This window comes from Pipra filicauda, unplaced genomic scaffold (assembly GCF_003945595.2).
Source record: "Pipra filicauda isolate LSUMZ 115617 unplaced genomic scaffold, ASM394559v2 scaffold141_size4267151_pilon, whole genome shotgun sequence".
Taxonomy (NCBI): domain Eukaryota; kingdom Metazoa; phylum Chordata; class Aves; order Passeriformes; family Pipridae; genus Pipra; species Pipra filicauda.
The window spans coordinates 2,600,464-2,624,693 of NW_024103896.1; the positions used below are offsets into that span (position 1 = coordinate 2,600,464).

Below are 24,230 nucleotides of genomic sequence, written 5' to 3' on the forward strand. Positions count from 1 at the left end.
GCTTCATAAACTTCACAGTGTTAACTAAGACTGGTAAATGTAGGGAATTTGCTTCTCAAGCACACCCATGATCTGGACTGAAATGCTAAAGTATTTCTGCTCCAAGTAGTCCAAATCCAAAAAGCATGAAGCATTACATGTTCTCTATGCTGTGTCTACCTGAAGCAAAGGACACAAATGAGGGTATGATATGATCTCTGCATAAGTTCAATAAACTTCTCTCTCTCAGACTGCTAATGACAACATTTCAAACATCTAGAGAAAGAACTTCTTGATTGAATCTTAAGTCCAGCATTATTCACAGGCAATTGAAAATGGAAAGTATTATAATTTTGCAGAATGGAAGTCTGAAAGAATAATTAGATACATGACCAAAGGATGTTTTTACTTGTTGCATTGACAGGATGTTGATAATTCTACCTACATCCAGACACAATAAAGGGTTTCTGATTTTTTATGTAATATAAAAAAAATCAAAATATCAAATATGCAAAGTAGTGTTCATTCTTGGGAAAAATAAAAGTAATCCCCTAGAATCTTGAAGGTATTTTACTTATTTGCTTTTTCCCTTAGTTAAAAATTATGTCTTTGATGAGGCTTAAATATTAAAAACTACATCCAGAATTTAAAAGAGAAACCCATTAAAAACAATCACATTTTTACTTCAATACCACTTGGGTCCTTTTTTAAAAGATATTCCTTTCTAAATCTGTATATTTTAAAGGACAAGGTTTGAAATATATTCATTTTCAGGTAGAAAAACAATCGATATGAAATAGAGGCAAAATAAATCAGATTCATAAGATCCCTTCTGTACTTTTGCTGTACAGAAGCAGCATATTTTTTCTGCAATCCATCATACCAGAATCCCTTTAGATCATCAAAGAGCAGAATGATGAATTTTCTATTTTTGCATGTTTAAGGGGAGTTGTTTTATGTTCATTAGTCTTGTATTGTGTAGCACCTTCTTCACTAATGATCACAAAATATTTTATAAACAAAATCAATCCTGTCAATACTGTTATTATAAAAGAAAAACCTCTAATCCCACTGCAGAAACAATGACATGCAGAACACAGCAGTGATTGCCAGGGCAAACAACATTGCTGTAATACAATTCAAGGACCAAAACAGAGAATGCAGCTTTGAAAAACTAGCACAAAGTTCTATCAGATTTAGCTTTTCCATTGTAATCCACATTAACTGACAGGCTGAAAGATGAGTATAAACAATGACCATCAAAAACTGGTTGTTAACAATCTGGAAACTGTAAGAGTCATTTGAGATAAGATGCGCAATCTGATTTTCAAGACTATGATCAAACTAATTAAGAAAGAAGCAACAAATTTATTCTGAAGAGAAGTCAAAGGGAAAAAATATATACTTCTATATGATGATATTTTATAAATATTAATGTACTATTAATAAAACCTCCCAGCTCCATGTGTTCCCTACTTTTGTAAAAAAATCAGATCCTACCCTTTTAGACCAGAATTTTATTTTACTCCTCTATTACCATTATCTTCAAAAATTTGCTCATTAGCCATAGTCACAAATTACATTTAATATTCATTATGTAATGGCAAAAGACATGCTTTATTGAAGAAATACATAAGGTTACCTCCCTCCTCCAACATATTATCTAGGTCTAGGTTGCACCTACATTAATATCATCCAATAAAAACCCTTATGGCACTGTGTATCTCTCAGAAATTTGTAAATTTTCCCTATCCTTTTTATAGTCAGATGTGGTTCTGTGCTCCACCCTCCTCCCTCCCAGCCTGACCTTTATATTCCATAGCAGTAACCCTGCTCAAGTGATCACCACAAGTGATGGTCGGTCATGGATGTTTCTGGACCTGAGGGTTGAATCTGGCTCAAAGTGGGTTTGGGGAGACAGTTAACAACACAATAGCCAAGGGTTAATTTGGGCAACCAAAATGTTGGTCAATGTCCAACTCAAGGCAAATTTGGAAGAAACTAGCATCTGGGTCAGTGTGCAAAAATGACTATGAGTCAATCATCTTACTCCAAGAACAGCAGACAGCCCAAGGACTGTTGAACTCTCCTGCATGGCAGGGATGCCTCTCAAGGTTACTCCTCAAGGTTGAGAGACTCCTTGTCACATCAGATACTCACGAAGTGAATTAGGAATAAGCACACCGAAACCTGGCAATCTTACAGAAAGAGTGATTAAGCATTGGAAAAGACTTCCCAGGGAGGTAGTAGAGTCACTGTCCCTGGAGGTGTTTAAAGAAAAGGTTGGACATGGCACTTTGTGCCATGTTCTATTGACATGGTGGTTCAGTCAAAGCTTGGACATGATGATCTCAAAGGTCTTTTCCAACCTAATTGATTCTGTGATTCTGTGATTGCATATACATAGTCCTTTAGACATAAACTATCAGTAAAGTCTCAGATTAAGTGTGGATCCAGCTGCACCTAAACTTCCCTCTGAGAAGTCTGGAATGGAACAGGGTCCTTTCTGAATCTCATGACTCCATGTGAGGATCTCCCTGAAAATTTTATCTGACTCTGTTCTCCATGCAGTAAATACTCAAATGTACCTTGTCATTGATTCTTGTTAAACTACTGCCACATTTACTATCGGACTTCATTAACTCACTCTCTTATATCAATAAAATATATTATTTCTTATTACTTGAGAGTGAAGTGCATGATTCCATCCATGACATCAGAACAGGAAGAATTTATTTTTCTTTTCAGCCTTTGTTTAAGCTTTTATGTATCTCCTTCTAATGTGCTAAGTCCAGGTGCAATGGCTGGATGATGGAGAAGAAAGTCGAAAATTTTCCTAAACTCCCCATTTTGGCATTATTCTGCTCCCGCCTCCCTTGCCTGAGCAGGAGCTGTCATAGGGCACTGCCACACTCCAGGAAGGGTCTGAGCTCACAGTGTCCCTAAGCAGTGATGCACCAAAACAGCTGCACAGCCATCTGCATGGCCACACTCAGGCATGTGTAAAACAATCCAAAGATTTGATTACAACTCACAGGAACATAACCTACATAGTTTGAAAATGACTTTTTTCAAAAAACAACTTGAGTGTATCTGCACAGAACTCAGCATAGGCAGCACGGTTAGCAAAGCAAAACAGCAATAAAATAACAACAACTCATAATAAAATAGTAATAATAAAATAATAATAACTTGAAAAAACAATGGGAGATTGAAGAAATATGAGGAATTCATTGTGACTGAAAGGAGAATAAAGTACATATTCCCCAAATCTTATCACTGTGACAAGATGGGAGAGGAAAGGGCAACCATGGTACCTGAGTGAATTTGTTTAAATCTTTTGTTAGGATTAAAAGAAAATAAAATTCCATCATGAAATAAATAGAAAGGTTCCCTTCAATTTCTTAAAGTGATACAGCAAAACCAGCATTATAGCTACTTCTAAGTGAACTATGCAGCTTTCTGGAAACTAAAAAAGAAATAAATAAGGCTTATTCTGTGCAACAGAGAAAATGAGATGATTCATATGTTATTAAATTAATGTTTCTCATTATACAAAGAAATCTAAAATTTACAGCCAAAGAATAGAGAACAAACAAACTCCCACAAATGTTTAATTGTGCTTAAAATGCCACAGAATAATTCTTTTTGTACCATCGAAGCTTCCTATCAAATTTATTCCCCAAGCTTGGTGAGCCAAAGTTTTCAAATGACTGAACCTAGAAAAAGACTAATTAACTGTTTCTTCTGTTATTCACTGCAGGCTCAAATTATAAGGAATAACATACACTCTAATAGAATAAGGCCTTTTCTTTTATACCATTTAAGAAAAGCCTACTGATGAAAACCAGTTAGTTCCTCAAAGGATGACTTTTTTTCTGAACTATTGAGTTGAAAGGTTTGAAGAATGTCAACAGTATCAAAACACTTAATAATGTGATTTTAAATCATCAGAGTGCTATTGAGACAAATCACTCAGTTTGCTAGCTGTATACCAACTGTAAAAAGGAAATATCTCTCCGGTGGACCAATGGATACATGACATTTGAACATGCTTTGTGAGTGCTGATCATTACTGCAAGGGGTCTCCCTCAAAAGCACTCAGGAATTTTTGGAGGAAGATGACAGGGAGGATGGGCAGAGTTGTTAATGAAATGGAAATGCATCATAGGTACATTGCATAAAATGAAACAATAAGACAGGTTCTCATGCTGCTGAGCCAACAGTCTAATGAAATCATGAGAACTCTCCAACTGGCATGGAACAGTACTAAAAATAGCCTGACCTTATTTAGGGATTTATCAGGCTATTAGTTGTGACTAGTAATGTCAGATAAAAATACCATTTTGATTCACTAAAATTTGAAAGTCCATGCCTATTACAGTGTTTATTTGGAAATAATTTCTACGTGGTATAAAATGGATTATTTAATTTTATTATGGTAAGCACAATGGAAATTACAGTTATTTAAGAAAAAATAGATCTTAATAAAAGGAAAATTATATATTTTATCTTTTTAAAGCAGCATTTTATTTTATTTTTTCCAAATACCTGACTGGAAAGCACTAACTAGTTGTCATGAAAAGCATCTTATAAAAACCTAACAGTCAGAAATAAAAAAATATTATGTCAGAAATTTTTGGTGACATATCACTTGCTTATACATTCACTTGCCTTTTAATTTTATTTAACAAGTTGATTTAGAAATGTTACTCAGATTTCTGGAAGGCACATTCCATGGAAAGAATTAAAGGACAACCATCTAAGACTAGAGAAAGACAGGATATGAAAAAAAGAATGTGAACATTGGAAATATGACCCAATTATTAAGATCTAAAAAATTCTTCCAGTTCTTCCCATCAGTCTTCCTGGACTCCATCTGTACTTGGACAATGGGAGCTGAATATCAGGGATAAATATCAGGGATCTAAGATCACTATACTCCCAAACATCAGCATTTCTGGGTGTTTTAGACACTCTACAGTTAGGAGAGAGGATCAGTGATTCTATGCCCACTTACATCAAGGCTTCTTTTAGCTTTGGACAGAAAATATTTTAATTTAACTTGGATTCTCTGATCTGTAAAATAATTCGTCCCAATACTGTTAGATGTTTATTTTATGGCAACTAAAAAACAATAGTACTTTTCAGAAGTGCTAATAACTAGATAGTTAACTCTAAGGATACTTAAGGATACAAAGGATACTCACCAAAGATGTCCCCAGTCTTCTGCCAGGCATGTGTGAAAGTCCTGACAGTGCTGAAAAAGCAGCTGCTTGACTCATGTTCAAGTTGCAAAAATCATAATTAAATCTAGCTTTCTGTTATCTCTCTGAACTGACCTGTCCAGAAAAAATATTTTAGGGCATATCTGCTAAATTATATTTCCTGTAAAATAAATTGTATGATGATGGCTGCATTATCATACGCTTAGCTCATCTGGTTTGGAAAATTTGTCTCTATATTTCCAAATATTTAAGAGAGAGAAAACCTCCCTAACAGCCCATGATGTAATAGGCTGTATTGCAGGACCCACACAATATTATAGTCTGTACTGTGTTTTGCTGGGATGGAGTTTATTTTCTTCACAGTAGCCCATGTAGAGCTATGATTCAATGTGTGGCTGAAACAATGTTGATAACACACCAGTGTTTTGGTTATTGCCAAAGGCTTTCTCTCCTTCCATTTTTTTCCCTTCCAATAGCAAGTTGGCTGGAGTGGGTAAAGGTTTGGGAGGGGATCCAGCCAGGACAGGTTACCCCAAATGACCAAAGGGATATTCCAGATCATATGGTGGTGTGCAATAAAAGCTCAGGAAAAGGAGGAGAAAGGAGTCATGGTTATGACATTTGTCTTCCGAGGTAACAGCTACACATGATGAAACCTTGCTTTCCAGGAAAAGTCTAAACATCTGCCAGCTCATGGGAAGTATGAATGAATTCCTTATTTTTCTTTACCTGTGTATGCAGCATTTGCTTTCCCTATTTAACTGCCATTATCTCAATACATAATTCTGATTGTCCATCTCCTATTTTTATTCCTGACCCACATCAGAGAGGAGTGAAAAGAGTGTTTGGCTATTGACCAGAGTCAATCCACCATATGGTGTCACTAAACCGTTTTGGGAAGGTTCCCTGGGCAAGGAGAGGATGCACAAACAAACAAACATGTAACTGGCCCAGTGACTACAGCATCTTTCTAGCAGAGGAAACATCACAAAATGAAAACAAAATAAATTAAACTGAATTACTCCTAGGAGCAAGAAGGAAAACAGAGGTCTCCCAGCCCACTCTCCCAAATATTAGTTTGGAGGAAGAGGTAATTTGATCATAGTTTGTCTTTGTGCCTCATTTTGGAGGACATTCAAGCATACAAATCCTGATCATAAGGAAATGCCTATTTGTAAGGCAGAGACCCAAAGTCCTGTGGGGCACTATGGTGGCCTGGGCTCAGCAGATACACTTCACCTTGACCTTTCTTATTGGCTAGTCTAAGTAAGTCCTATGATAGCGCTGCTGTGTGTCATATCCAAGAGAAATAATTCTTCCCAGGCATCAGGTAAGAGCAAGGTGACCAATTCAGAGTTCTCTATTTCTAAAATAAGCACCCTCTGTGTATTTATCTAGTTTCAAATCATGTGTTGGAGATTGAAATAGCCCACAGACACTTCTCAGTCTACTGTCAATATTTCTCTTGAATGTGTTTGGTCACTTGTTCTTTATTATTTAAGAGAAAGGAACACTACTAAAAAGTGGTATAAAAGTGTGTAAGTATTGATAGACTGTTTTATGGGAATAAATCATATAGATTGAGCATCTTGCCAGTAGTGAAATTGCATCTGTATTTAGGAATTCTAACACTGTAGCTGCAGAGTATCCTGGGCACAGGCCCAGCACTGAAAATGAGAATTGTTCCCCATATCCCTTGGAAGAACTAGAGAACATTAAGTGTAAAATGTTTCATAAAAAAAACAGGAGAAAAGCTAGACGGCCCTATTGAGTGTGAGACCATAGCAGATGGTTCTGATATCAGGATGGAAAACTGAGACAGAAATGATAGGAAACCTTTTAAGAAAGCTGAATGCAAATTAACAGAGAAATTTTATTTAACTTTTCCATCCTTTCCAGTGGTTGATATTCCCAACAAGGGATTTAATTCTCTTCTGCTTTATAGCACTGTCATTCTACTAAATTATTCTTGGTTGTGATCTTTACATGTGCTCTGCCCCATAACTTCTAAGTTTTATGAATTGGCAATAACAAACAGACCGGCCATGACAACCCCTATTAAACTCCTTCATCATCAACAGTCTTCTGAAAGATAGAACCCAGCAACATGATTGGTGTAGGTAGACAATTATTAGGTCTATGCATTGTTATCATAAGAAACAGATGTGGACAAAACACGACAGATGAGAGACATTAATTAGGAGCTTTAAAAAGATAACTAAGATGATGTAAGAAGAAAGATTAGACACTGGCTGTCTATCTTTGTGCTACTTGCTTTTTTTCCCTCCAGTCATTTAATCCTGTTATTCTCTTTGTGATGTGTTTGCTTTGTCTTTCTCTGTGTCCTTTGCCTTCAACTATAGTTGATTTTACTGTCTAAAATGACAATAATATCAAGCACTTCTAGAAAAACAGATTTTTTAAACTCTAATAAAAACATGCATTTATTTTAGTACAACTTTTTTCCTAGAAGTAGTACAAAAGAAGAGACATTAATAAGAAAATATTAAGTCAATTGGTTTGAACTGTTATTTATCATGAGCAATTTTCATCTACAAAAGAAGTATAGACAGACAAATGAAGAGCTGTTTGCATCATTTTAATATAATACTGTGCATCTAGATATCTTTCTAATAAGTTAGCAGGGTGCACACTGCTCTAAAAAGAAATATTCATACTTTATGTCCCTGGTAAGGAGGACAGTTTCAATGAAATATTTTTTTTTTCCAAAGAAAACCTAGTTTTAATAAGTTACAGTATATGTGTTCAAGTATAAACTACAAATTATGTGCATATAACATGTTATAATTCACCTGAGTGTAATTATCATTCCTGATTTCCTTTTCTAGAAAAAAAATTAACTCTGTAACTGTAAAAGACATGCTTAATTTTCAGATCTGTTTATAACTTCTATGAGATACCGAACAGAATTTCTATATGAAAATAAACAAACTCCGCATAATAATAAACGAAACTTTAATACTTACATAAGGGATTGTGTCCAAGGTGTCTGTGTTGACAATTATAGGGGCAGGGCTTGCCTGAAAGAGAAAAAAAAAAGAAAAAAGAGAAAATAAATTTAAAGACCTGATATTAATATTGAAATAACCATAATGATACATTCAATTAAAAGTCTAAAAGCGTGTCTTCCCATTGAATTCAAATTGTACAACAGTACATAGCTTTGGGTACTGTTCAATCATTTAAGGATGAAGGAAATAGATTCTCAGCCTCCAAACCACAGCTCACTGTGGTCTTTCTTAGGCTTTGGATCACATCCTGAATATATAATACCAGTCATTCATTTTTTAGTAGAACTATAAGAAACCTGATGCATTCAACTCACAATTAGGGGATGTTGGGATTAAGGGTTTCAGCTTCCCTACTTTACAAGTCCATCTTTTGTGTGTGGGCAGAACCACGATCTTTACAGAGGATAAACATCAACATTTAATGTGTACACTACTTAGAAGTATTATATATGCTACAAAGTATATGTATATGCACATGTACTATGACATTTATGTCAAGGCTGTATATTCTGGATGGTTCATATGCACTCAGTTGAGGTTCAGATTGAAATACAGATCCAATTAAAAAAGATTTGTAAATCTGCAAAGCTGCCCAACCTGATCTTTAATTTATTGATGAAACTCATATTCAGGCTAGTTTCCAGCCACTTGAAGTGCCCTAACCTCTTCCTCTTCCCACGTGGTACAAGGCTGAGCTCTGATTTGATGCAGCTGCATAATCTTGGCTCTGACTCTGGAGAAAACTACAGAGTTGTGAGAAAGTTTAGGCCAGAGGCAAACACCATCACTAAAATGTTAAACTGAGGCAGGACTGCTGAGATGGGATTGTTAATAACTCAAGGACTCAAGAGAAGGAACAACATGTAGTCAGCACTGTACAAAAGTGATGGAAGGCATCCCTTCTCTGCTTGACTAGTGCCTGCTCAGGCAGCAAAGACTCTTCAGGCACTGTCATGGGGTGGTTAAAATACTAATACTTGGCACAGTTCTATTTATCTACAGTGCATATTTGTCAATGAATGACTGTCTGTACTTTAAACTCATACAGACCACAGTGTCTTTTTGTGCATGGTAGGCATGGACATGGCACTACTGAAAACACTAATGGTATTTCTATTGTCAAATATTCACTGCAGGATTTCAAAACCTAAGTAAAAATCCAAATTAAGAATGTGACATTGGAGCAACAGTTCAAATCCTGTGAGAATATCACAGGGGTTTTTTTTCTAGTTTTTGTGCAATTATTGAAAGATAATTCTGTGTCCAAAGAAATTATATGTTAATGGATGACAGCTACTGCTGATTAATGCCATTATTTCTATACAACGGTGTAAGCCACAAATAAAAACTGAAATGCATACAACTTGGTGTGTGTACTTTTCATGGCATGTACCAGTTGTCATGGTAAGGTCCAATTTAATAGTAAAATGCTTAGTATCTGAAAAGACATTATACACCCATACCCAGTTATTCTCACTGTGTCCCATAACACTGGACACACTGAAGTGATATGTAAAAGCTGAAGGCTGCATGATCATAATATTTTTTGCTTCAGGCATATGGGTTTATTTATAATTATATTATCATTGAAGGTTAAACAAAGGATTTCCTTTTTAGAATCATAGTTTTTACGTTCATGAATATTTAACTCCATACACTTAAAGAGTGCTACCTTTGCTATGGGAAGAAAAAGCTTGGGGTTTTTTATAGTATTGATGCTACCTTTTTTTTATTTTTACCAACTGTGTTGGTCTATTATCAACGAAAAACAAAGCTTGGAATTTTCAGAATAAAAGCATCTTTCCACTGATTTAAAAAAAAAAAAACTATTAAAATAACAAGCATATTTCATAAATAATTTTCCAAAGCACTATCATATTATCACCAATCTCTTCTAATCGATTGAGGAACAAAGCCTTATATCTGTATCAGATTTTCTGAAATAAAGTTAAAGAAATAGGAAACTAGCAAATGTGGAAACACCACAAAAAAATAACATTTAGGAGAATTGTAATTACTTTTGAAAACTCAGTTATTCCTTCCTCTTATAAGCAGGTGCAGAACCTGAGCATTCTTCATCCTGCACCCTTCTCTAAACATCCTCAGATGGTTGAAGATAGCCAATAGATTCTTTCCACAGACTATTCTTTTCCAAGGTAGACGAACTTTTCTATTGAATGTTCTGTGCTCAGACTCAGTTGTGTTGTGTGTGCCACCATCTTGGTTATCCTCCATCTAGTAAGTACATCTCCACTTTAACATAGTGGAGAATATGGATTTGGACACAGTGCTCCCCATGCAGTGTGGCAGGTGATGAGGAGATGTCCTTCAAACTGCTGCCCAAGACGTTATTAGTGCAGCCCAATTTGCCATTTGCCTTAACCACACAGCTGACTCATGTGTAACTTGTTCTCCGCTCCATAAAGTTGCAGCTTAGCTGAACTGTGCCTGGCTAGGACCGCTCCAGGTTTTATTCTGTCCTGGGGCAGGAATTCCTGCCCATTGAACTCTGTGATGTTCGTCTCAGCCCATTTCTTCTGTCTATTGAAATTCCTTTGAAAAGCAACTGTCCAATGTATCATCTGCTCTTCCCAGTCTGGTATTATTTCAAACCTTGCTGACAGTGCACTTTACATAATCATTCTGGTTATTAATGATGTTAAACAGCATTAGCACCCGTATCAACTCTGTATGAAAACTACAAGAAACTTGCCATCAGTGACTGGCCTTTGAACTGCTGACCACTACCCTTTGGAGCTGGTGGTCTAGTCATCTTCTAGTAAGTACATCCCACTCATCTTCTAGTAAGTACATCCATCCATTCGGTTTCTCTCTCATGTGGCTGAACTGTGAATTCGTGCTGAAGGCCTTGATAAAATCAAGGCAAATGACAGCTACTGATTTTTCCTCATCCACAGAGCTAGTCTTCTCATTACAGAAAGCTGTTAGGTTGGCAAGGCAAAAATCTAACCTTTGTAAATTGACCTCCCTCTGTGTAATCACCTTCTTCTGTCCTTCTCAGCCTTGATAAGACTTCCTGGAGGCATCCACCAGAATGCTTCCATTTGTTAGCTTCCTACCTAATCCTGATCCCCAGGTTATCACTTGGCCCATCATCCCTTCCACAGTAAAAATCGGAGCATTTGAAGCTGCTCTGAATGGTGTGATCCTTCCCTGATTGGCCCTTCTACACAGCTGGTAAAGAATTAGTTTTCAAACTAGAATATTTGTCAGGGTTCATTTCAACACTGTTCTTATTGTACTTTTTACTGATTGGAAGAATTGAACTAAACTATCAAACTGATTATTTTCTGCTATTGAGACATTTATTCTGATCAGACAGATGGGCATGAAAAAATTCACAGAGCAATAGTTTCAGATGGATATAGTGACTACAACCACTCTCACAACTAATACCATCAGTAAATTTTCCTTTTCTGTTCCTCCTGTTTATATCTGTGCATGTGTTTGCATGTGTTTGCATGTGTGCATGTGTGGGACAGTGCATCTGTGTGATAACTTGTCTTTTTAGTATTTTGGGGTTTGTTTCTTTTGTTTTCTTTAATGACAAAAATGATTTAATAAAAACATTTTCCTTCGGTCTCTCTGATATATGGTAATTTGAAGAATGCTGACCTCCTGAGCTCCAACATTGGATTAAAGAGTAGGAAATGGAGATGATTTTATTAGCTGGGCCCTGTTTGTAGCTCATACTTTAAAGAAAAGTAGGAGACTTCAATCATGCAAAGTTGAGAAGACAGTTTGCAATCATTGGCAACAAAATAGTCCTGTAATCCCACTGAAATTACTGAAGGGATAAATTGAGACAATCAGCATCGACAGAGAGTCAGAAAGAGTTTACCTTCCAGGATGATGTGTCTGTATCTATGCTGATTTGAAAACATGCTACATGTACCGGTTCACCAAATTCTCAAAAAAGATACTCAGGTATCTCTGTACTTCTTATGGGAACACTGAGAAATCTATCAACCACAACGTATCAACAGTACTTCCAATTGTGCATAAATTAACAAAGACATGCAAAAAATTGTCTAGATTCTCTCAAGAACCTCTACCTACTGTGTCTTTGAGACAGCACTGCCTCTTATCTCTCATAATCTATATACCCACCCATACATATATACATTATCTAGGTTTGAGACTGAGTGAGAAGAAGAAATAGCTTTCTGGAAAATAATTACTTTATTTCTAGCTTTACCCTTTGACCTGCTCTTCAGTCCTCACCAAGACATTGAATTACACTTTACTGAGGTTTTCCTAGCTGCAAAACATAACCAAACCAATCACCAGAAGAGTGAATATTAGTGAGTACAGTAAATTGAGTGATCCTGTTTTCCTCATTCCTCATTCACTTTCCTTTATGCCCCCATCCTTAACTATACATTAAGTATTATAATCAACTGATAATGTATCATGTGGGCTGTCAGCCTTATAGCTCCTGCTCCCTGCACAGACCTTTCTCCTGTCCTTGATCAGAAGCAACGCTTTCAGCTGAACCATCTCTGTGCTTTGAAGAAAAGGCATCACACTTGACAGCTGCAGTGACAGATTGGCATAGCTGAGACAAAACTAGAATAGCTTTGGGGAAAAAAGTAAAAAGGAAGATTTTTTTTATTTTTCTTCTTAAAGGACTTGAGCACAACAGACTTTGCTTCCACAAATATATACGAGATTGTTCTGCTTGCAGCAATTCAGACGGTCTAGTTGCTTTTCCTCCAAAAGCACAACTCAGAAGCAGGGTAGAGTAAAAGCACTTGAAGCCAGCAGAAAGAGAACAAAAAGGCACACGGTCTAGTTCATGAACATTTACTCTGCTACCAAATTCTCTACAAGTGTATGACATGACTCATGCCTCTCAGACAAGATGAATTTTACCACAAGTGCTAGCATTATCCTGGTTGACTGGTTTGGCTTATAGCACTCACAGATGTAGAGATTATCCATATTATACTGAGCTTCTGTCTTTGTTCATAACTCTTTATTTTAACTGTTCCTACTATGCAGTGCTGTATTCAACACCAGACCATGAAATCACTTGCATAGTTATGTGGTAACTATTTTATAAATAATGAGCACAGCACACTACTTCTTAACTAGAAAACACAATCAAGTATGTGATCATTTTGAAACTGCCCATTTACGCTTATTCCTCACTGCAATTTTAATTTCATAGAACTATAGAATCATTAAGTTTGGAAAAGACCTCTAAGATCAAGTTCAGCCATTAACCCAGCACTGCCAGGTCCACCACTAAACCACACCTCTTATTACCCCTTCTACCCTTTTTTGAACACTGCCAGGGACAGTGATTCCACCACTTCCCTGAGCAGCCTGTTCCAGTGCTTGGCCACCCTTCAGCGAAGAGATTTTTCTTAATATCCAATCTCGACCTCCCCTGGTGCAACTTGAGGCCGTTAGGGCCTTTGACTCAAAATTCTATATTGCTCGTTTCCCTGTTAAGGAATCACCATCATTACTTGCACTATTACATTTAAGTAAACTCAAAATAAAGAGGTGATGAAATTTAGAGTAATACAGCAGCGTATGTATTACCATTTTAAAAGTAAGTTGTGTTGTCAGTGGCTTATTGTCATCTTTTGCAGATAATGGATTCTGTGAACTGTACGTCAGAGTTAAGGGCTTATCTTACCAGGTAGCTACCCCTAAATTCTAAACCACTCTCTGGAATATACATTTGCAATTTTATTTTACTTCAAAATGTTAGCATTTTGTGTCTTAATATTACAAAGTGGAGCAGGTCCTATATTTGTACATGAATAGGGCATGTTCCATTTCTCAGATACATAGTGTCAGTCTGTTTAAGGCCTTAAGACAGCAATGCTGAATTAGTTTAAATTCATTTCATATTGTCAAGAGTTTTCTTTCACAATTGCAAGAAATAGATTTACATTTACACACAATGGCAGGAAAGATTAAATGACAATTTAGATGTCAAAACAGTAATTCTCTGGCATGCTATGAGGCCTCAAGATCACAGAACACACAGAACCTTTTTTATATTTACCACTGAATTACAAACTGTAAGTCTAAGAAGGATAAAAAGTCATTTCCTTGTTATTAATCAGAAAATGTAAAAGATAGGGAACCTCTTTGAACATCTAAAGAATGACTTTTCAGCAGACAATCCTACCTTCACTTAAAAACATAAAACAGAAGTCAAAATCAGCTCTGCTTGCAGGCTGCAGCTGTCAAGAATAGAAGCAAAATGCCTCAAGAAATCCTCAAGACCACTCCCTACATATCTAATGCAACCTTATATAAAGTAACTTAATTTAAACATAAATTATACCTTTCAAAGAACGTGGCCTTATTTTCAGATTTGGGTTTTACATTGGTTTTCACTTAATATGTAGAAATTATTTCCTGTTTAAAATTGTATTATCTGACATAATTTTAAAAAAATATTAAGACCCAAGGAAAACCTAGCATGTCTGTGTGGATCCATAGGCTATCAGAGGGAATGGCAAGAAAGCACCTACTTTACAGTTGTTGAAGCTTCCCCGGAAGTTTCCTCTTACCTGTTAGCAATTTGAATTAGCAATGATTAACATAGTAGGTAACTTTTTGCTCAATATAAGATCCAGCGAAGGACACAGAAACGTCAATGGGAAAAGCCCTATAGAGAATGAGGGATAATTATGGCACATCAAAATTTCCAGTGAAGATATTATTCAACTAAATGTTATTATGCATTAAATTTTGAGGTGACAACCTTCCTATCACTAGACAGGATGGATCCATCCATCTCATTCTAGGATGCCAAGTGCCATATTAAGACTCACACAGAGGTCTCATTATCACATCTCTACTGACTCACAAAAGAAATTCATGCAGTGTCTTACACCAGTGCTCCAGCTTTGATCAGAAATCTAGGCCTAAATCCTGTGTTTACATATACCACTTCAGCACATGTTCTTGGCCTTTTGAAAGTGAATGGGCCATAACATTAATTTATGACACAGATCTCAGCTCTGATCTCTGCTCTATCTCCACTGTCCTATCACTACATATCAAATACCTGTCAAGTTCTTTATACCTGATTAGTATATTAATGTGTCGCATCATCCATGAGTGTAGACTACTTACATTTTTTTAAAAATAGTTTTTCTCTTCAATTGGATTTTAATCTTTTACAAAATGATCATAACTAAGTGGCAAGTGGACATGTACATATGTATAAATATAGACATCTATAAGCATACAAACATTAGCATCCAAAAGAGAGCAGTAGAAATGGTGAAGGGCCTTGAGGGGAAGCCACTTCCTCATAAGGGGAAGAGCAGGGGCAAGCACTGGCAATCAGTGACAGGACCTGAAGGAATGGCCTGAAGTTGTGTCAGGGGAGGTTTAGGTTGGATATTAGAAAAAGTTTCTTCACCCAGAGGGTGGTTGGGCACTGGAACAGGCTCCCCAGGGAAGTGGTCACAGCACCAAGCCTGATAGAGTTCAAGAAGCATTTGGACAATGCTCTCAGGCACATGGTGTGATTCTTGGGGATGTCTTGCGCAGGGCTAGGAGTTGGGTTTTATGATTCTTTAGGGTACCTTCCAACTCAGAATATTCTATGATTCTGTGATTTTAGGCATCCTATTTAACCCAGCTGCATGCTTCTTTTTTCCTTTTTTCTTTCAGCCTTGGTGTGCACAAAGATAAAACTCCTTCCCAAGAGAGAAAAACAAAAGCAAAGCAAAAAACTATAGCCATTCTTTCATAGAATCATAAAGTCATTTAGGCTGGAAAAGACCTCTAAGGTCGTCAAGTCCAAATGTTAACCCAGTGCTGCCAAGGCCACCACTAAGCCACACCTACAAATACTCCAACACTTTCTCCAAATGCTGAGTGGGGCCAGAGGGAAGACAAATGCACATGTGATCCCAACACAAATGATGGAAAGGCTTGATCTGGACTGCACTTGCAACCTTAATTATGGTATTTTCTCATTTTTGGCTTTCCCTCCTTTCTCTTCAAAAGCGAAGGTTGACCCCATCATATAACTTTTTGTTTTTGAAATCGTGGTACACCAAGCCTACAGAGAAGTTATCCAGTATCTTATTCCATTACCTTTCTACATCCTGAAATACCTGAACTTTGAGTGTAACATTTATTTCTGTGTGGAGGTTTTATAACCAGCCTCAAAAACACAGAAACAAATAGACTAAAAATTACAATGCAGATGAAGAGAAGAAAAAAAGAGAATGCAAAACTAAATGTGAAATAGGGGAATTACTTTAACAGAATTCAGTAGCTGTTCAAGAGGTTTATCAGAACATAAATTTCAAAGAATGAAACATGCTGTTAGGAACTAATCCATTACATTGAGCACTGTAAACAACAGCTCAGAAAGAATGGAATCAGTGCCAAAGACTGATCAACTGTGCTGGCAATAGCAGAAGACAGTAAGACTTACTGGTGCCACAGCTAAAATTCTCCATAGAGAGAAAAGAATAAGAAATACAAAAGAAAGAGAGAGTTTTGGAAAAGTTCTAATAGTACAGATAACAAAATTGCCACTGAACTTCTTTCAGCACTGAATTGGCCACAAAAAGAGCAGGGGATTACTGTGGTTCATAAAATCCAACAAAGTAACTCATGGATTCTGGCTAAGTATATACAGAGGCAAAGCTATTTTGTCAAATGCTTTCACTGAATTAATACATATTTAACTACATAGGAAGATCTTGAAGAAATAAACTCAATTTTGAATATCTGCAATAAACTCAAAATTGAGTTCATCTGTGCTGGAGCAAAGAATGTTTTGATTTTTATGTCAGAGAAAGTAAGTTTCTAACCTAACGTCCTCTGGAGAAGTTTTAATTGATGTCCCAAAGTGTCCCTTTATGTCCCAGAATCATTACATGATGAATAAAATTAACAAAATAATTCCAAATATATCGCTTGCTGACAGCCTGTTTCAAACCCTAAATCACTGCAGGACCCCTGCACCCACAGTACATCAGTTCAAAATATAAGAAACATTCATATGTGAAGTGTAGCTACCCAGGGCTGAGGAGGAATCAGCTGTTTTACATGGTTTAACCTTGTGTGGCATAAAATGCATTTCTCAATGGAAATGCTCTGTTACATGAATTACACCTATTTGGTACTTTACTATAGGGCTTGCCAACCAATGTGTAATCTCCATCTAGGCCCCCTGCAATGAGCAGGGACATCTTCAACTAGATCAGGTTACTCAGAGCCCCATCCAACCTGACTTTGAACATTTCCAGAGATGGGGCATCCACCACCTCTCCAGGCAACCTGTGCCAGTATTTTACCACCATGATTGTGAAAAACTTCTTTCTTATATCTAATCTAAATCAATCATCTTTTAATTTAAACCCATTAGCCCTTGCCCTATCACAAAAGACCCTGTTAAAAAGTCTGTTCCCATCCTTCTTATAGGACCCTTTCAAGTACTGCAAGGCCACAATAAAGTCTCTCAATAAAAAAAGAAGTGGAAGCAGTGCTACAGCCACAAGGAAAGTTATTGTGGAAAAACAGAAACACATAAAGTAGCAACTGATTATTCTTTTATGTATATCCTTACATATCCTCTATTGAGAGCTTTCCATGGAGAAGGAAAGCTACACCTTCTTCTCCTAACATATAGTCTACTAAAATGTGTTGCTGTTGACCTCTTAATTCTTAGAAATAGCATTAAGCAAAAAATTTCAAAACACAAAATCAACACAACATGGCACGATAAGTTTGAAGAATAATGAAACCATGTAAAGGGACTGAACTTGAGAAGTAACAGCACCACAAAAGGAGCTCTATATAGAGTCATGGCTTAAGTAAAGAAAGTGCCAGGGGTTATTGTAAGTCTGAGAAACACAATCAACATGACTGGAGAGTACAGCAGGACCAACAGTCTTTCAAAAAAGTTGTACCGGACCTTAAAAATGCACCTTACTTGAATCAAAATTATAGGCCTGGAAAAAAAAGAAGGTAATTCCTGTTGAGAAATAATCAAGGGAAGAGCAGCCTTGTGAACTTAAAACAATTAGATTATAGGTGCAAATAGGTGAATCAATACTAAAAACACAGACTTCAGAAGCTGAACTAAAAGCAAAAGGAAAAAATGTAAAAAAACCCCAACAAATCTTTGGTGTTATGAATGATGCTGAAAAACAACCCATATAGGGAAAATTATACTTGCATGCTTTTCAACAAATATTTTGCTAATTTTAACATGGGAATATTTTTCAGTTTCTTGTGAAGGGTAGCCAAGCAGATTTTATACACAGATATAACTGTGTGGCAAATTCAACAAACTATAGTATAGTCTCTCTAGAGGAGACATCAAAGCCTTGTTGCCCTTGTATAAACTTATACTAAGCACTGAAATACATTCCATAGGTAGTATTCACATTCTGACAGATGGGTGATGTGACCTATGAGGTCTTTCCCCATCGTTACATTTTAGCATTCTGTCATTTCTGAACAGTGTTATTTTGTCTAGAATTGGATAAAGAAACACTGAGTAAAAAATTATCTTAAACTGAATTAAAATAGATGGTCACAATTTTAACGGGAACTTATCCAGCAGCAAGTAACATGGCCCTTTTTCTATGAGGCAGGCAAAGAAGTAACACAGGTCACCACTTTGAAACATGACTGTTCTTAGATGATAAGATGCCTTTTAGTTACTGATATAAAGACATATTTTCTGCTTTGTAAAACACAAACATTTAAGATGCTGCTATTTGTACACATTTTTAGCAGTGATCCAGACAAGACTAGGAAAGCTCTGTGCTCTCTGGATTTGCTGTGTGAATGTGTATAATTAAAAGCCACTTATCCCACAAACAACCTTCCTCGTACACGAGACAACATTGACCTTTCACTGTCACTGTATCGAACAATAGATGTAACAATCACAGAGAAACAAAACCTAAAAATTGTCAGAACTGATCTACCAAGATCAATTAGGGGAACTTGAAATGTCACAGCAGCCCTTCACGAATTTAACATGATCCCCGAAAACACTGGAACATTAAATGGTTCACAACATCAAGGCAGCCTCTTCCTATAGTAATAACAGCAATAATAACAATAATAAGCAGCTCCTGGTTATGTCCTCTGTCTCTGATATGATGGTGGTTTGTTTCTCTTTTTTTAATGGAAAAGCTCCAGGAAAGGACTTTCAGAAATAAGCTCTGATTACTGTTAGGAAAAAAGAAAAGATTTCCTGACAAAAAAAGCAGTGGAAGTTATACACTATACACCAGGTGCTAGGAGACAACACCTGTAAAAGGACTAAGCATAGCATTTAGTAACATAAACAGAGCTGTCTGCTTACGGCAGGAGGTAAGTAGAATACAGGAATCAAAGAGCGCAGTCTTAAAAATATTCAGCTTCAGGAACTCAGATTTCTCTTGCGATTGTACAGCAGTGTTTCAACCTCAAAACCAGTTCAACATCTATTCCAAGAAACTGACATTCAGACATGAGGCAGCCTTTCCCCAGAACCCTTTGGACAGATCCAGTCTCCTCCTACCCTATCTTTTAGGCACCAATCCCACCCTCCAAAAGAAAATATCCCCCTCATCCAGTAAATCATGATGCCTGCCAGAAATATCACATTTACCATTCTCAGCCTGTTGTAAATCCTGACTTTCGCCATAGGACGTCTGGGGAAAATTAACACCTAATGTGATGGTCCTTTCCAAAAGCTAACCAACTTCACAGGCAGGTGCACCAATTCTGAGTACTAACATATAAAACCCCACTGCAGACCTGACCCTGATACTAAATAAATGTTTGGCTGGGAGGACAAGAAATGGGAACATCGTGTGCTTCAGAGGAATGGGAGAAAAATGACATAGAAAATATTATAGCAAGAAGAACACAGAATCTGTGGGAAGCACAAAGTTTTTTAGGGCAGCCGTAACAAGGAGAAATCAAGAGACTCCAAAGTTAAAGTCAGCCCATCCTTCACATGCTACTATAAGCTTTGTGAGACATTTTGAAATGTCTTATTTGATTACAGTATAAGCTCTCTACTCATACATAAACAGGGGGCCAAGCATCTTTTGTTATCAGCCCATCTGATATTGAAGACACTTTTGCTCACTTATTAGCTCAATACTGATCTGATACAGTTAGAACTGAATCATTCTTCAGATTGTTGATAACATACTTGACAGTTTAGATATATGTATCTTTTACAAAATATTAGCATATTTTCATTTTAAAATAATCCCATTAAATTTATATTTCACATGAAGTGAAGATACATGGAAGAAAGATACCCTCTTCTTTTCTTTCCAGCACATTCCACCTAGCTTACCTAACCCTGTCACCAGAAGCATCATCCTGCATCTGCTATTAAAATATTTCCAGTGTACATGACACTAATATAAATAAATTGTTTTTTCAAAATATTTTGAATTAAAATTAGTAACACATATTGATGTAAACATAGAAGAGATCATTTATTTAATTGTTTTATTTTATACGTGATACACAATATCATACTACTGTATGTCACTTGGTGATAAGCAGTAATACCCATATGTTCAATTTATATAGTTATATACAATTGATAAATACTGCTTCATTTAAAAGCTATGTCTCAATTTCAAGTTTTTTTAATGTAGCTCTCTCTTTTCTTTATCATTAAAGTAATGATAAAATTGAAATATTGTCACTATCTCTTAACTCCGGGTATATAGAACTATACATTCTCTCCCCAGAATCACCAGCTTTTATAAAAGGTAGTTCTTTATCCATCATCCTTTTATCAGAAAGAAACACAGGAGACCTATGGTCAGAGATCTGAGTTCATTCAGCTCAACAGAATTCAGTTTAAGTCATTTTCCCCCCAAAAGAAGCCTAACCCTCAGAACTTAAATTTTGAAAACATGCCTTATTTTAAAGATATGTTACAGTTTTCCTTACCGAGACAAAAGAATCAAATGAACCCTGCTCCCGATTCTCAATAGATGAAATTGTTTTCAACCAGAGGAGATAGCTTGAAATATCAGATATTTCAGAATGCTCCATACTGAAAGCTGCAAGATTAGCAGGACTGAGGTGAGACAGACTTGCAAAAGGAGGACTTTGGCTGTGTTACATAAAGTTCTAATTAGATCCTTGGTACAAATTGCTATCCTAAGAATAAAAAGTTAATCAAAAAGCCTCATTGGAAGAATAAGAGGGCAAGATTAGAGCCGAGACAGCTGTTTCACTTTGGGACAATTGTGCAACTGCCTAACTAGATTGTGTTCCACTACTCAGAAGTAAAAATATATGTGTGAAAATTAAAGTGTTCCCTTTGTGTTACTTTGGACTAAACTGTTTACAGCTTGTTTCCCTCAGTAGAACGCAGGAGACCTCTCTATATTTCTATTCTGGTGCAGCAAGCACCCAAATCTCAGACCTCCTTAAAGTCACAGACGAAATATTTTCATGAAAAGGGAGAAATTTTGAAAGGAACTGAATACAGAATTGGTGAGAAAAAGTATTAAAAGGACTTTAGGTGACAAATCATAAGAATCAACCTACAACCTACAAGGATTCATTTAATGTGACTAAATCCTAGAAAACTACCCTAATAACCACAGAATAGCTGATAGATGATTTCTTATCTCTCCCAAAAGATGCAATTCCAGCTTCCATTTCTAAAGTACAGCTGAGAGCTCCCTTTACCTGTTCAGGTTTATATTCCCTCCACTTATGGGTGGTACTGTAGAAATCAGAGGGCTTCCATCCTTCAGAGGAAAGACATGTCTGTTTTACCCAGTGGTAAAATCCAGAGCCCACAGAAATCTTGAAGGTTTCAATAAGGTCAGGATTTGAGCGACAATGTCTTTTTGGGAGGAGGATATCGCATATATGTAGGCTGTCTGCTCAGAAAAGTCACACAAAGACTGACATGACACATATTTTCTGGAATTAGATGTCATCTTTTGCTGAAGAAGCTCTAAAGCAAATCTGAATGTCAGAGTTGCTACATAGTCATGATGAAATGGAAATATCAGGTATGAAGGATGAAATACCGGAAATAACAACTTTTATATTCCCCAATTCGTCACCTTCTCATAAAAATGGATGTCCAAAAGGAAGTAGGAAGTAATTATTTGTGAAGAAGAGGTGAGAAGAGAGAAATTGAAAACTCCTAGTATAAGGGACAAGGAAACAAATGGCCTTAAACAGTATGTAATTTCCTGTGTATTAAACTTTTTTGTTTTGTCTCCTACTAACAGTCCATTTTAGGGCTCCAAACATTCATGGCAAAATTTAATTGAAAAACAATGTCAGAAGGACCAAAATAATTGTCATAGTGAGCAAAGTTTAGAAAATAACACTGATTAGAAAAAAGAAAATAAAGACAGCATTAAAAAATCCTACAGGTTTGCCTAGTTTAGAATAAAGTATTTCAAAAAACATGAAAGCCATAAAACATAAGGTAGCATAAATACCTTTTGGATGAACAGATTCTTTAAAAAAAAAAAAAAGAAAGAAAACGATTTCACCCTAAGGTAAAAACTGCTTTTTTTTTTTTTTTTTTTAAGAAAACCAATTAATGAAAAGTCCAAAGAAGACTTTGCAACAAAACCTATGCAGTTTTACAGAGTGGAGATGAGTACAGGAAGATCAAATGCTGCTTCTCCCCTCCACCACTGTACCTACTATTGTGCTGGCTAATAAGAAAATCCTACATTAATTTAAATGTTATATAAATACTTCAGCATTAACTAAAATGCAATATCCCTGCTAAGCATATTTCAGAAAGTATCTTATTTGACCAAATGAACATGTTCATTTAGTGGCAATTCTGAAATACGTGAACTATATACACCCAGGAGCAGGCCGCTTCTCCTTTCCCTTCAAACTCCTTCCATCACACTTAGCACATTATTTGGTATAACAGCTTGAATAAACCTTTAGTTTCACACAGTACAGTTGTCTGTATCAACTCATAGAATCCTAGAATGGTTTGGATTGGAAGAAAGCTTAAAGATCATCTAATTCTGACCCCCTTCCACTAGACACCTTGCATTAGACCAGATTGCTCAGAGCCTGATCCAAGTTGACCTTGAACACCTCCAGGGATGGGGCATCCACAGCTTCTCTGGGCAACCTGTTTCGGTGTCTAACCACCCTCACAGTGAAGGATTTCTTCCTCGTATCTATTTAAACCTACTCTCAGTTTAAAGCAAGTTTAAAGCAATTACCCCATGTCCTGTCACTACACGCCCTTGTAAAAAGTCCCTATCCAGCTCTTTTGTAGCCCCTTTAGATACTTAAAGGTGCTATAAGGTTTTCCTGGATCAACATGATCAGTATCATTGGCTTCTAAGAAAAGTAGAAGACTTGAAAAGTGAGAGTATAAATAATTAGCCAATTCTTCATTGATTTGAGTAACTAATGTTTAAACCATTATCTTTTAGGACATAAAAGGGATCGCTTATTGTGAAAATGGTTGCAACTAGGTTTTTTGTTGTGTTTCTTAATGAGCTCATAAAATAACGTTTAATTTACAAAGTACCTTATTCTGTAAATTTGAGAGATCCAAATGGACTGTGACAGACAAAGCTGAGCCCTTCAGCCAAGCTGATGGCACCTCTGTGAAAACATATTTAATAAAGGACAGAAAATGCCAAGGAGGAGAGAATGAGGGAACAACAGGACCAGAGCTGTAGATTTCAGTACATGCACTTTCTCACTCTCATTCTTCCAATTTTCTCCCTGCTGCAGGGGCAGTGAGCGAGTGGTTGTGTGGGCGCTGCCAGCTGGTGCCAACTTACCACAACTTTATCTACCAGTCCTCCAAGTAAAGCACCTTTCAAGAGATTTTCAATCATATTTTAAAAAATGATCTTATGGAATACCTGAAGATTTTCCAGTATCTCTGAAAAACCACTACAGATATGTAACACCTCAGATTAAGACAGCGATGATAAAACATTAATAAAGAACTCATATGGTATAAAGATCAAAG

The 24,230-nt window shown here is 36.5% G+C and overlaps 1 protein-coding gene across 23 annotated transcripts in view; it reads right to left on the reverse strand.

The window, feature by feature from the left end:
- DLG2 (discs large MAGUK scaffold protein 2) overlaps positions 1 to 24,230 on the reverse strand; it is a 995,087-nt gene that overhangs the window by 386,941 nt on the left and 583,916 nt on the right. For all 23 annotated transcript variants that reach the window (XM_039378618.1, XM_039378625.1, XM_039378621.1 and 20 more), the window contains one exon: positions 8,195 to 8,248. In XM_039378618.1, the coding sequence (XP_039234552.1) occupies positions 8,195 to 8,248 (54 nt within the window). The remainder of the gene's footprint in view (positions 1 to 8,194; positions 8,249 to 24,230) is intronic.